The following is a 13,136-nucleotide window of genomic DNA, read 5'->3' as shown; positions in this document are numbered from 1 at the left end:
TGAGTTTGGGTTCTGTGTTGGTGCCTCCGGAGAAGTGCTTCTTGGAGAGGTTGTGGTCAGATATACAAATGAAGTTCCTTAATTATTGGGTGTGTATCAAGGAAGAGTTGAAGTTCACGATGTATGATGTTCGCTGGTCAAATGAGGTTAGATATTGTTATAGTTTTAGACGCCTTGGTGTAGTATCGTAGAAGCAGTGCTGTTCATTTCCATTGGTAGCAGCCAACTTTTGGCTCAGCATTGTAAGTTTGTGTCCTTAACATGTTTCTATAGAATTGAATTCAGCTGTTAATTATTGTTTGTCTTAGGATTTCACTGTCTAGCTACTTTAGTTATATATAGGGTTCCACTGTCTTATCTGAAATTCTTGCCAGTGGTCCTCCATTTCCGCTTCCGTTTCGAGAAGAGATTGATTCCAAAGTGTTCCGTTGTTTAGGTTTTGTTGTTGAAAGGATTGATGAATGAGATTGAAAATGTAGAGGACGTCTTGGCGAGGTTTGTGTCGGGATATGTAGGTGATGTACCTCAAATATATAGTGTATATATAAAGGAAAAGTTGAAGTGTTGGTAATATAACAATTTTAGCCCCCTTGATGTAGATGCAGCACTGCTTTTGGCTCACTATCTTTCATATTATAAGATGACTGGCATCCGCAGATCTTTATCACACTGGAAGCCATACAAACACGTCGTTTGTATTTTAAACTTTGTACCTTACTGCTCGAGTGCAGACTTCAGTGCTTCTTGGCGAGCATTCCTCTTATTTTGTTTGAGTTCATCCAAATTTTGTTCATTCTTTCAAATAGATGTTAAATTTAAGGAGCAAGTGCATTTCGTTTTTGACACAACTCGTTGTGTCATTCATATATGACAATATCTGCTCATCTATCCCCACAAATCATGAAATACGTCTGCAGCATATCCCCATCTATCACTATGGTATTGAGCCACATTACTCATCTATCCTCGTCATGTCGTTCATATGATCAATATCTAGTCGATGCTCCGACATTAACTGCTGTGTACCAATCCACAACAAAGACGGATGGGGATTTGAACTACAGTTGTCAAAAATAAACTTGGGATTGTTTTAGCAGAAAGATTGGGGGCAAAGAGTTGTGTCAAAAATGAAATGCCCATGCGCTCTTTTACTTAAACATCTGTTTGATGGAATGGACGAAAATGGTGCAAATTGAGTCTAAATAAGACGAAAATGCCATATTTAATCTAGGATTAAGCCTGGAAAGCAATGAAATTTGGAAGAAAATGCCATATCACATCTTCTCCAATTGTATCCTGAGAAAACCCTTTTGCCAAAGCTTGAGTTTTTTGCTTCGTTCGGAGTTTCAAAGAAGGACCTTGCAACAATACTGCAATATGAACCGAAGCTTTTGGCTATGAGCTTGGAGAAACGGATTATACCCACTTATGATTTCCTTAGGAGTATGCTTTCTCAGAAAAAGGTCGTTTCCGTTTAAGCCGTGGCTCCTAGATTTTCGCTGAAGGCCTCTCCAAGAAGGTGGCGCCAAATATTAGGCCTCGTTTGGTATATCGTATATAGAACCGGATAGTACTAATAATACGGAATCAGGTGTTTGATGCTCTAACGTATTAAATAGTACCCGGACTAGATATCCGACCCCACCACTTTGGTACTCCTCACACCCGGCTAATTATCCTCCCCAAAATCGATGTATTATTAGTCCGACTCTGCTTGGCCAAGTTCCTTTTCTGTCTCTCTTCTTCTCTCCGTCAGAGCAACTCCCCTTCCTCCCTTCCTGAGATCCGTTACGACCTGCAAGGTCGATCCATCTCAACCACAAACAATCCAAATACTACAAAAAGGTCTCTATATAACTCTCACACAAATCTGCAGAAAAAAATACCAGACTCTCTCTCTTGAAATGAAGGAAAGCAGAACGAGCTTCAACCTTTGAGCCTCTGAGTTTTCTGGATATTCATCCATGTCTTTTTTGAGTTTTAGGGTTGTTCTTCTTAGGATTTATTGGGTTATCAGGTATGCCCCAGCACTGCATTTCTGTGTTGCTTACTTGTCACCTCATCGCTTTAATACTAAAGCCTAAAGATCTTGGTCAACTTGTGGATGAGGTTAAGCAAATGTGTTTTAACCTGCAAAAATCAACTTCTGTGATGGCAATAAACGCATTGTGTGCTGCCATTAGGTCTAATTGGAGTCGAAGTTGCGAAGTTTATAAGAGATGGGGTTGGCTGAGGATGATGTTCTCTCTGCTTTCAAGCGATACCCCCATTGTATGATGGTGTCCGAGAAGAAACTAATTCTAACAATGGAGTTTTTAGTGAAAAAGATGGGATGGCCGTCAGTAATGATTGCGAAATCACCAGTGTCACGTGTTACAGTTTGGAGAAGAGATTTATACCCCGGTGTTCAGTTGTTAAAGTTTTGTTGCTGAAAGGATTGATAAACGGGATTGAAAATGTGAGTTTGTGTTCTGTATTGGTGCCTCCGGAGAAGTGCTTCTTGGAGAGGTTTGTGGTCAGATATATAGATGAAGTTGCTCAGTTACTGAGTGTGTATCATGGAAGAGTTGAAGTCCAGGATGTATGATGTTCGTAGGTCAAAAGAGGTTAGATATTCGTTATAACTTGAGACGCCTTGATGTAGTATCGTAGATGCAGTTCTGTTCAGTTCCATTGGTAGCAGCTAACTTTTGGCTCAGCATTGTAAGTTTGTGTTCTTAACTAGTGTTTTATATTTCTCTAGAAATGAATGGTTTTTTTTACTTTGTTCGTATGGGAATCGCCTTCGATAGAATGTACACATATGTTGCTTCCATTGGCGTTCAATCTTAATCTGTTGTGGCGATGAAGGAATGAAAAAACTTGCAACTCTGTGCAATATGTGTGTGTGTGTGTGTAAGGGGGTAGGGAACTAGCAGTGGCAGTGCAGCTGAAGTTGTCCAGTTTCCTGTGGCATATTTTGACGGAAACTCCAAGTACATAGAATGTACACATATTTTGACGTAATTTGTCCAGTTTCATGATTTGCCTTTGAAACTGTCATTTGGTCTTATTTTATTCTTTGAAACTGTCATTTTGGTCTTGTTCAGTCTTGATTCACACTATTTTCGTCCATTCCATCAAATAGACGTTAAATTAAGTAGCAAGTGCATTACATTTTTGACAAAGACGGACGGGGATTTGAACTACCGTTGTCAAAAATAGAATTGGGATTGTTTACAGATTGTGGGTAAAGAGTTGCGTTAAAAATAGTTCAAATTCATTTTTGGCGAGATTCGAAATTAAGATTTCTTACTTATAAGTGACCTAGCATCAAATGGCACAAAAATGACAAATTAGACAAAACCAACTTCAGAAAATAAATGTGATTAAAAGACAAGAGTGGAGGTGAGATAACAGGAGAGAGAAAGGAGAAGTGACCAATTTGTTCGGTCTGCTACGAAAAGTCTTAGGGAAAAATAGGACAGCCGTGGATTGGATTGAATGGCAATCCAACGGCTCTCAAGCCTCTTCAATTGCGTAGCATCCAATTCGGCGCAGTATTGAAGCAAAATGGAAAATAAGGAGCCGAAAACCCATCTTCCCCGATCAAACCACAAACCACCATCCCAATTAAAATTTGAAATTGGTCAGCTGTTGACATGGTGGGGCTCTATAAATTGAAGGCAGTCACCCTCCTCAGATTGGGTTACCCGCAATCTTCTTCTTCCAGCGTAGTTGCTTCCACATTTGAACGATTGGTTGTTGGAGATGCAAAACCCTCACATTTTCCTCTTCAAAATCTGCTACTCTGCAGACATTTCACCTCAGAAATCTCAGAAATCCACCACGATTTCACAGTCAATTACCTCATAAACTCATGTGGGCTGTCCCCAGAAGGTGCGATTTTATCATCTAAGTGGGTCAAGTTGCGATCCCTCAAAACGGCAGACTCCGTTTTGTCCTTTCTCAGAAATCATGGATTCTCTGAGACCCAGATCTCCAAGATGGTCAGGGCACGCCCAATACTTCTTAAGTCCAGTCCGGAGAAAACCCTTTTGCCAAAGCTCGAGTTTTTCGCTTCTATTGGAGTTTCAAAGGAGCACCTTGCAAAAACTTTGACATTTGAACCGAAGCTTTTGTCTCTGAGCTTGGATAACCGGATTGCACCCACTTATGATTTCCTTAGGAGTCTGCTTTCTCAGAAAAATGTCGTTTTCGTTTTAAGGCGCGGCTCCTGGATTTTCGCAGAAGGCCACTCCAAGAATGTTGCGCCCAAGATTGAGGTTTTGAAAAAATTAGGTATGCCCCAGTCCAGCATTTCTCTGTTGCTTACTTATCATCCCAACACATTACAATTGAAGCTTAAAGAGCTTGGTGAACTTGTGGATGAGGTTAAGCAAATGGGTTTTGATCTACAAAACTCCACTTCGGTGAAGGCAATACACGCATTGGGCGGTAGCAATAGGTCTGTATGGAATCGATGTCGCGAGGTTTATAAGAGGTGGGGTTGGTCTGAGGATGATGTTCTCTCTGCGTTCAAGAGGCAGCCGCAGTGTATGATTGTCTCAGAGAAGAAATTAATGCGAACACTGGAGTTTTTAGTGAAAGAAATGGGGTGGTCTTCGAAAACGATTGTGAAAACCCCACTGGTCCTTTGTTTCAGTTTCGAGAAGAGGTTGGTTCCAAGGTGTTCAGTTGTTAAAGCTTTGTTGCTGAAAGGACTGATAAACGGGATTGAAAATGTGGGTTTGCGTTCTTTGTTGGAGCCTGCGGATAAGTGCTTCTTGGAGAGGTTTGTGGCCAGATACATAGATGAAGTACCTCAGCTATTGAGTGTGTATCAAGGAAGAGTTGCAGTCCAGGATGTATGATGTATGTAGGTCAAACAAGGTTAGATATTGTTCTAATTTGAGAATCCTTGATGCAGTATCGGAGATGCAGTGCTCTTCATTTCCATTGGTAGCAGCTAACTTTTAACTAGTGTTTTATATTTCTCTAGAAATGAATTCAGCTGTTAATTATTTGTTTGTCTTAGCATTTCACTGCCTAGCTACTTTAGTTATATATCTACTTTCTTGTCTGAAATGAACCTGAGATTTGACCTGCTCCTCTCCCTGTGATTGTGGTGCTTTCAACTTAAGATTGATTGTTCGTGACTTTGTTCGTCTGGGAATTGTCTGTACGCATATGTTGCTTCTATTGGCATTCGATCTAATCTATTGTGGCGATGAAGGAATGAAAAAACTTGCAACTCTGTGCAATATACGTGTGGGCGCGCCCGTTCATTCTGTAATTTGTAATTTGGAGGAAAATAAGTAGCCATGTGGAAGGGTTAGATTTCCAGGTCAAGGATTGTTATTTCTGGCTGCAAATGATCTTACTATAAGAGCTTATTGTCATTTCTGGCAATCAAATGTTCTAGAAAAGAGAACAGAACAACCGGCGTTACCTATGTCAGCAGTCTATCCATGTCAAACCTTAATCCACATAAAATAGAGAACAAAACGACCATCATTCTCCTTAACATAATAAAGCAAGGGAACAATGTATGCTTACATGGTGCGACTAACGAGAGTTTGCAGCGTTTACAGGATAACAGCAGGAAAATCATATACAAGCAATTCTTCCCTCATCGCCTGCAGTACCGAATGCAATACATGGTGACATCCGTTTAAAAAGAACCACCAAGGGCTTTCACATGGATTCACTCATCCGCACAGATAACAGTAGCCAAGCGGCTCAACGTTACAAATCAGATCAGCTCAATCCTGTGTCCCCTGAAGAACCCAAACAGTAGCCACAACCACTGCATTGTTTTTTTAATAAGACAAGCGTTACTTAAATTGCCGCCCCCTTCCTTACCCCAAAGTCCGATGAAGGGGAATAATAATGACAGGATGATACTAACCCAGCCATAGCGACTGCAAAAGGCTAGCCGCCTGCGGAGGACACTATACTGCAGACCACCATTGATATCTTAGACACAGACACAATGAGATGTAAAACCAATGCACACAAGCACGCATACTGTTTGCTGTTGCCATTAACCGATCAAAAACTAAATGAAATTTTTAGTTTTATTCACTGCACTTCGTAATAGATTGAATTGAACCACACCACAATCAACGATGGTTGTCAAATGAGAGAAGCTGAATTGCACGTCACACTCATGTAATTAGAACATTGTTTAAGGGAATAGTTTTTAGTATACAAGACATACCCTTAAAATACAATGCCAAAGCTGCTACCAGTTGTAGTGCTGCATCAAGTGGCTGGAATTTGCAATCTCTCCAATTTTCATCTGTACTCATACATCCTGAATTGCAGCTTTCCCTTGGTACACACTCGACAGTTGAGGGACTTCAGTTTGATATCTGGTCACAAATCTCTCCAAAAATTGCTTCTCCGTAAAACACAACACCGAACCTAGATTCCCGTTTTCATCCATTAATCCCTTCAACATCAAAACTTTCACAACCGAAAACCTTGGGATAATTCTCTTCTCCAAACTGTAACCCATGGTCACAGGGGCTTTAAGAATCATTTGCGACGACAATTCCATCTTGTTCACTACAAATTCCATGACTTGCATTATTTTCTTCTCCGACTTGGTCATACAACATGGGTACCGCTTGAAAGCAGAGAGAACATCATCGTCAGACCAACCCCACCTCTTATAAACTTCGCAATTTCGAGTCCATATGGACTTACTATTGGCACTACTCAAAGCTTTTATAGCCATCACAGACATTGATTTTTCCATATCAAAACCCATTTGCTTAACCTCACCCACAACTTGAGCAAACTTTTTACGGTTTTGCATCAAAGCCTGGGTAAAATGAGCTACCAACAGAGAAATACATGATTGGGGCATACCTGATTCTCTTAAGATCCCAATATTTGGCTCAACATTCTTAGAGTGGCCTTCCAAGAAAACCCGCGAGCAGTTCCTGAAAACTGAAGTAATTTTTCCCCCAGAAATCATCCTCCTGAGGAAATTGTAAGTGGGTAGAATCTGTTTCTCCAAGCTTCTTGCCAAAAGCATCGGTTCATGCTCCACAGTTGTTGCAAGGTCCTCCTCTGAAACTCCAAGCGAAGTGAAAAACTCAAGCTTCGGCAAAAGGGTTTTCTCCGCATTGGAGTTAAGAAAGTGTGGGTACGTCCTCACCATCTTGGAGATCTGGGTCTTAGAAAATCCATGGTTTCTGAGAAAGGACAAAACGGAGTCTGCTCTTTTGGAAGATCGCAACTTGACCCACTTAGAAGCTAAAATCGCACCTTCTGGGGACAACCCACATGAGTTTATGAGGTAATTGACTGTGGAATTGTGGTGGGTTTCTGAGAGTTTTGAGGTGAAATGTCTGCACAGTAGCAGATTTTGAAGAGGAAAATGCGAGGGTTTTAGATCCCCAACCCTACCAACAAATCTTTTAGTTTTGGAAAAAAGTGAATAACCCAATCTGCCCGCCTTCAGGTTGAAGAGGGCTGCCATGTTAGACGCCGCCGGCACCGATCAATTTGAGGTGGAAAATCCAAAACCTCGCCGGCTCTTCCGTGCAAAGGGTTTTAGCATTTCATGTTTTTTTTTCCTTACGAGTGCCAAATTCTCTTTTATTCCTTGTGAAATATTTATTTTATTATTTTATTAGATGTTAATGAGACTCATATATTAAAAAATTTAATTAAATATATTTGACTCATTTTTTGTTTGTTGTAAAAAAGACAGTTAGAAAGTAAGGAGTCAAATGATTCACATGTCACATCATATATCGCATGTCTATTGAAGATTACCTAAATATCTTTTAATTCTATTTGACATATTTGACATCTCCATTAAAGATGGTCTTATGTTTTTAACAAGTTATCAATTTGATTCTTTAAGTTTCAAACTCATCAATTTTATCCTACAAAGACAGTCCTCCCTAATTTTCATGCCTTCCAACTTAATTTTCCTATGCCTTGCTGCATATCTATTTTTTGTCTTATTTTTTCTTTTTCGTTAATAAATGCCTTCTTGGTGAGATTATTTGTGAGTATTTCTTAATGAACATTTTAATTTTGAATCGGTGTGTTACTAGCTTCTCCTAGGTCTATTTTGTTGTAACAATATATTTGTTGCTGGAGTCGATATTACTTATTATCGATGAGTGTCATCCCGTTCGCTATATTCAAGATTGTGTACGTAGATTTTCACAAATGTCAATTTTCAAAGTGTTTGACTTTTTCATTACGAATGGAATTCCTTTGACTTTAGAATGTGAGTTTGAGTGTGAAAGATTTTAAGATTTTGATGCATTCCTTTGCTTATTCTCGAACTTGTCTCGTTCTCAAATCTACTATTACGATTATAACTAGTTTAGGCCAATGACCTCTTAGTTTTGTTAGAAACTTCTTTGAATTGAAGACCTCAATAATACAATAAAACCGGTATCATTTTATCCTAAAATGTTCTAGCTCACAAAAAGCGAAAACAAAATCATAAAACAAATAAAATTAAAATTAAAAATCGTAAGAAAAAAAATCACTTCACCAAAACAAACAATCAAAAGAGCAAAAATAAAAAACCTGTTGCAACTTGCAAGTTACACGACGACAAGACACAACCTCCTCTCTCTCTCTCTCTCTCTCTCTCTCTTTCTAGTTTATCATTTTATCCTAAAATGTTCTAGCTCACAAAAAGCGAAAACAAAATCATAAAACAAATAAAATTAAAATTAAAAATCGTAAGAAAAAAAATCACTTCACCAAAACAAACAATCAAAAGAGCAAAAATAAAAAACCTGTTGCAACTTGCAAGTTACATGATACGACAAGACACAACCTCCTCTCTCTCTCTCTAGTTTCTCTCTCTAAAAAGGCTAAAACCCTTTTTTCTTTGTTTGTGTTCTATAATGTGTTATATTCTGACTGATTTGTATATGTCACCGTGCATGTGTGTGTGGAAAGTAATTTAATTTCTTGGTTTGTGTGGTAATTCTGGATTGTTAGTTCATAAGGGTATTTTGCGAGTGTAGGAAACTCTTGTGGATGTCGATTTAGTAGGTAAAGTTATGTGCTTTATGATTCATTAAGTCAAGGATTATGATTTTGTTGAGTGGATGCATATTTTAACAAATGAGCATAGAAGCAGTCCTGCTCACAAGAGCGGAGTCAAGAATTTTCAATTGGGTAGGCTATCCATATTTTTCGTTCTTTTAGGATTGGACTTATACTCTTGAGAGGCTAGAGACTAAATGCACATGAGTTTAATGCTATTAGTTTTAGGTATGGTTTGGGGTTGAGGTAATTTAAAAAAAAGCTGGTATGAAAAAAGCTAGGAAAGTTTTTGGTGTTTGGTAAACTTCCAACTTTAGTTTTTTTTTTCCACAGTTTTGGGTGAAAAAAGCAAAAAAACAGAAGCAGCAAAAGGCATCTTTGAAAAACTAGCTTTTTAGCTTTTGCGCAAACCTAAACGCAGAAGATGATGATGATACTGAGTTGGGAGTCTTGGATTCGGGTCTTTCTCGAGATGTGAAAAGCATTGTCAACATCTTAAGTTTACAGAGCGAGTCGCTGGGCTCTGAGATGAAGAGGAAGCTCGATCAATGCGGCATAGCAGCCTCGTCAGAGCTGGTGGTAGCGGTTCTTTCATGTGTTCGCAATGATTGGGAAAGTTTGACACTATTCACACTCTCTTGATCATGATCAGGAGGTACTCTTGCGTTCATGATATTGGCAAGGCTATCAATACTTTCTATGCTTATAAACGCTTTCACTTTGATATATATAGGGAATTGCTATTAGCACTTCAAAAATCTCATTTAGCACTTCAAACTTTATATAATTAGAAAGAAAAATACACTTATGAGGAGTGTAGAATGAGATTTTTGGAGTGCTAATAACAATTCCCTATATATATATATAGGATGTTAGTTAATGTCTGTAATTTTGGTTAAAATATGTGTAATTTGTATTGGAATTCAAAATGTTAAAAAAAAAAAATTGTTAACGGGTGACTTATTTGATTAACGAGTTGGGTTTGGGTGACTCGTTAGCTTAACTGGTTGGGTTCGGGTGACCCATTAAATTAATGGGTCGGGTTCAACCTGACCCAAACCCATTAAACTCGACCCATTTACACGTCTAATGATAGGGTCCCAAGAGACATTCTTTGGAGGATTTTAGAGAAAAAAAAAGTACGAGTAACATATATCCAAGATATAAAAGATATGTATGATAAAATAAGGACTGTTGTAAGAACTCATGAAGGATAAACCGAAAGCTTCCCTATAAATGTAGGCTTACATCAAGACTCATCTTTAAGTCATTACCCTTTTGCATTGGTAATGGATGAGTTAATAGGACATATTCAAGATGATATTCCTTGGTGTATGCTTTTCGCAGATGATATAGTGTTGATAGATGAAACTTAAGAATGAGTGTTACATCCCAGTCCGCATAACAAGATATTATCTGCTTTGGGCCACGCCCTCACGAATTTGTTCTTGGGTTTTGGCACGAGAACTTCCTAAGGGGTCATCCATCATAGGACTACTCTTGCCCAAACTCACTTAACTTCGGAGTTCTTATGGGATCCGAAACTAGTGAGTTCCCAAAACGTGTCTTGCAATGGGAGCTGAGCATGTATATATAAGGCATAAAGGATTCTCTCCCGTGGGTGATGTTGGACACTACAGTCCACCCCCTTTAGGGGCCCGATGTTCTCATCGGCACACTTCCGGCCAAGGAGTGGCTACGATATCAAATTGTCACATCCCAATCCGCATAGTAAGATATTGTCCGCTTTATGCTATGCCCTTACGGATTTGTTCTTGGGTTTCAGCACGAAAACTTCTCAAGGGGTCACCTATCCTAGGACTGCTCTCGCCCAAACTCATTTAACTTCAGAGTTCTTATGGGATCCGAAGCCAGTGAGTTCCCAAAATGTGTCTTGCAATGAGAGGTGATCATGTACATATAAGGCATAGAGGATCCTTTCTCCTAGGTTATGTGGGACACTACAAGGAGTAAATACGAAGCTTAACCTTTGGAGAGAAGTATTGGAATCTAAAGGTTTTCTCCTAAATTGGTCAAAGATAGAGTATATGGAGTGTAAGTTCAATGCAAGCAGAAGCTCAAATGAGTTAGGAGTGAGGATTGGAGATCAGGAAGTACCAAAGAGCGATAGTTTTCGCTACCTAGGATTTATCTTATAAAAGAACGAAGAGTTAGATGAAGACCTCAGCCATAAAATACAAGCTGGATGGATGAAGTGAAAAGTGCATCCGGTGTGTTGTGTGACCGTCGTATGCCACTAAAGCTCAAGGGAAAATTTTATAGGACGACAATAAGGCCAGTAATTCTTTGTGGCACAGAATGTTGGGTGGTGAAGCATCAACACGTACGTAAAATGGGTGTAGTAGAGATGAGAATGCTTCGTTGGGTGCGCAGGCACACGAGAAAGGATAAGATTAGGAATGAGGATATCCAAGGTAAAGTAGGAGTAGCCGAAATTGAAGAAAATATGAGAGAAAATCGGTTACGGTGGTTTGGACATGTGAAACGAAGGCTTACTGACACTCCGGTTAGAAGATGCGATTACAGGATTGAGGTTTAGGGCCGAAGGAGTAAAGGAAGACCTAGGAAGACTTTGGAAGAGACTTTAATAAAAGACTTAGAATACTTGGACCTAACGGAAGACGTGACACATAACTGAGCGCAATTGGGTTCTAGGATTCATATAGCCGATCCCACTTAGTGGGAAAAGGCTTTATTGTTGTTGTATTTTCAGATGGTGCATTATTGCTATAATTGAAAAAAGTTGTGCTTATGTCTCTTTATGCGGGTAAGATCTACATTGATTCGCTTTTTCTCTAACATTTAACTATTTAGCCTACGAACACCATCATTCTACTAATAAAAAAGTTGGTCATGTATTGCATATGACTCAAGCCAAATTTCTCTTGTTAGAGTTATAATCTTATAAAAATGGAATCAAACTCAACTTTTCGGCCAGTAGTGAATTGCTTAAGGATTTCATGATCGTCCACTATTAAACTTGATATCAATGGTACAAATTAAATAACACGAAAATCACATCCATTTCTCCACCTTTGATATCAAACCCAAAAGTGATGGCTCGTTCATTAACGCTTTAAACACAATTTTTTGTTTTGCAGATACAAAAAACGTGTAAAAAAATATTTGACATATTGTTTTGTAAAAATGAACTCAAAACAATATTTAGCCTAAGTTCTGTATAACATTAAATTGATGTTTCCTCTGTCTTTCAAGAATAATTTTCAAAATAATAGAACATAAAACATACATTATAAAACAAAGTTAGAGTTTAGTAAATAAAATTATGTATACCACCACCACCGCCACCACACAACCTTCTCCACCATCCCACAATCATCATCACCACCACCATGACCATCTTTGACACCACCATCACTGACACCACCATATCCTCCACCGCCATCACCATGCCACAACAACATCCACCGTCTCACCATCACCACAATCAACAACACCACCACCACCGTCTTTCCATGACCGTCGCCACCATCACTGCCACCACTACCATATTTTACATCGTCATCACCACCTATATTGTCTCACCGCTACAACTGCCATTACCACCACCACCACCACAACCACCACCATCAATACATTCTTCAATCCATTACCTTCACCATTGCCACCACCACTCCACCATCTTCACCATCTCCACCCCATTACCCTCACCACTACCACCACTCCAACCACCATTGTTACCAACACCACTCTTTTCTCAACCACCATGACCACCATTACTATCACACAAATTTATATGTATTGACTTTTAGATATTACCAGACACATTTTCACTATTTTTCATTACCAAATTAACTGTCTAAAGCATTATCAAATCATAAAAATCGAAATTCCTATTTTTGGTTTTCATTTACGAAACAGATTTTCCAAAAATTGTTATGCAAGATGGTAATGGGCCTAAATGACCATACATTCTTTGATCAACTGTTAACCAACAAAATTATGATAATGATTTGGTTGGTCGCAGCTTGGTAGGATTTTTACCACCAATAAAAGTAGGGATAAAAACACTTAAAAATACTTGCAAAAGAACAAGGTAGTCGTAGTATAGTAGCTCAAACAAGGTTTTGAAAAAG

At 38.9% G+C, this 13,136-nt stretch overlaps 2 protein-coding genes across 2 annotated transcripts; one reads left to right on the top strand and one right to left on the bottom strand.

The window, feature by feature from the left end:
* Window positions 1–3,544: 3,544 nt before the first annotated feature.
* On the top strand, window positions 3,545–5,003 carry LOC137748868 (uncharacterized). The gene has a single exon (XM_068489054.2). It carries the CDS (start codon window positions 3,642–3,644, stop codon window positions 4,851–4,853), a length of 1,212 nt encoding a protein of 403 aa, XP_068345155.1. The 5' UTR covers window positions 3,545–3,641; the 3' UTR covers window positions 4,854–5,003.
* A 472-nt stretch (window positions 5,004–5,475) lies between these two features.
* LOC137748869 (transcription termination factor MTERF8, chloroplastic-like) lies at window positions 5,476–7,577 on the bottom strand. The gene has a single exon (XM_068489055.2). It carries the CDS (start codon window positions 7,472–7,474, stop codon window positions 6,290–6,292), a length of 1,185 nt encoding a protein of 394 aa, XP_068345156.1. The 5' UTR covers window positions 7,475–7,577; the 3' UTR covers window positions 5,476–6,289.
* Between the last annotated feature and the right edge of the window lie 5,559 nt (window positions 7,578–13,136).

This window comes from Pyrus communis, chromosome 2, assembly GCF_041283825.1.
Source record: "Pyrus communis isolate YQ-2024b chromosome 2, ASM4128382v1, whole genome shotgun sequence".
Classification (NCBI taxonomy): Eukaryota; Viridiplantae; Streptophyta; class Magnoliopsida; order Rosales; family Rosaceae; genus Pyrus; species Pyrus communis.
Note: the sequence above shows the minus strand (reverse complement) of the source record. Positions and strands in the feature narration are given on the sequence as shown.

Bases quoted from the DNA above. Each gene is read 5' to 3' on its own strand.
- LOC137748868 (XM_068489054.2), top strand. From the start codon at position 3,642: ATGGTGGGGCTCTATAAATTGAAGGCAGTCACCCTCCTCAGATTGGGT.
- LOC137748869 (XM_068489055.2), bottom strand. From the start codon at position 7,474: ATGGCAGCCCTCTTCAACCTGAAGGCGGGCAGATTGGGTTATTCACTT.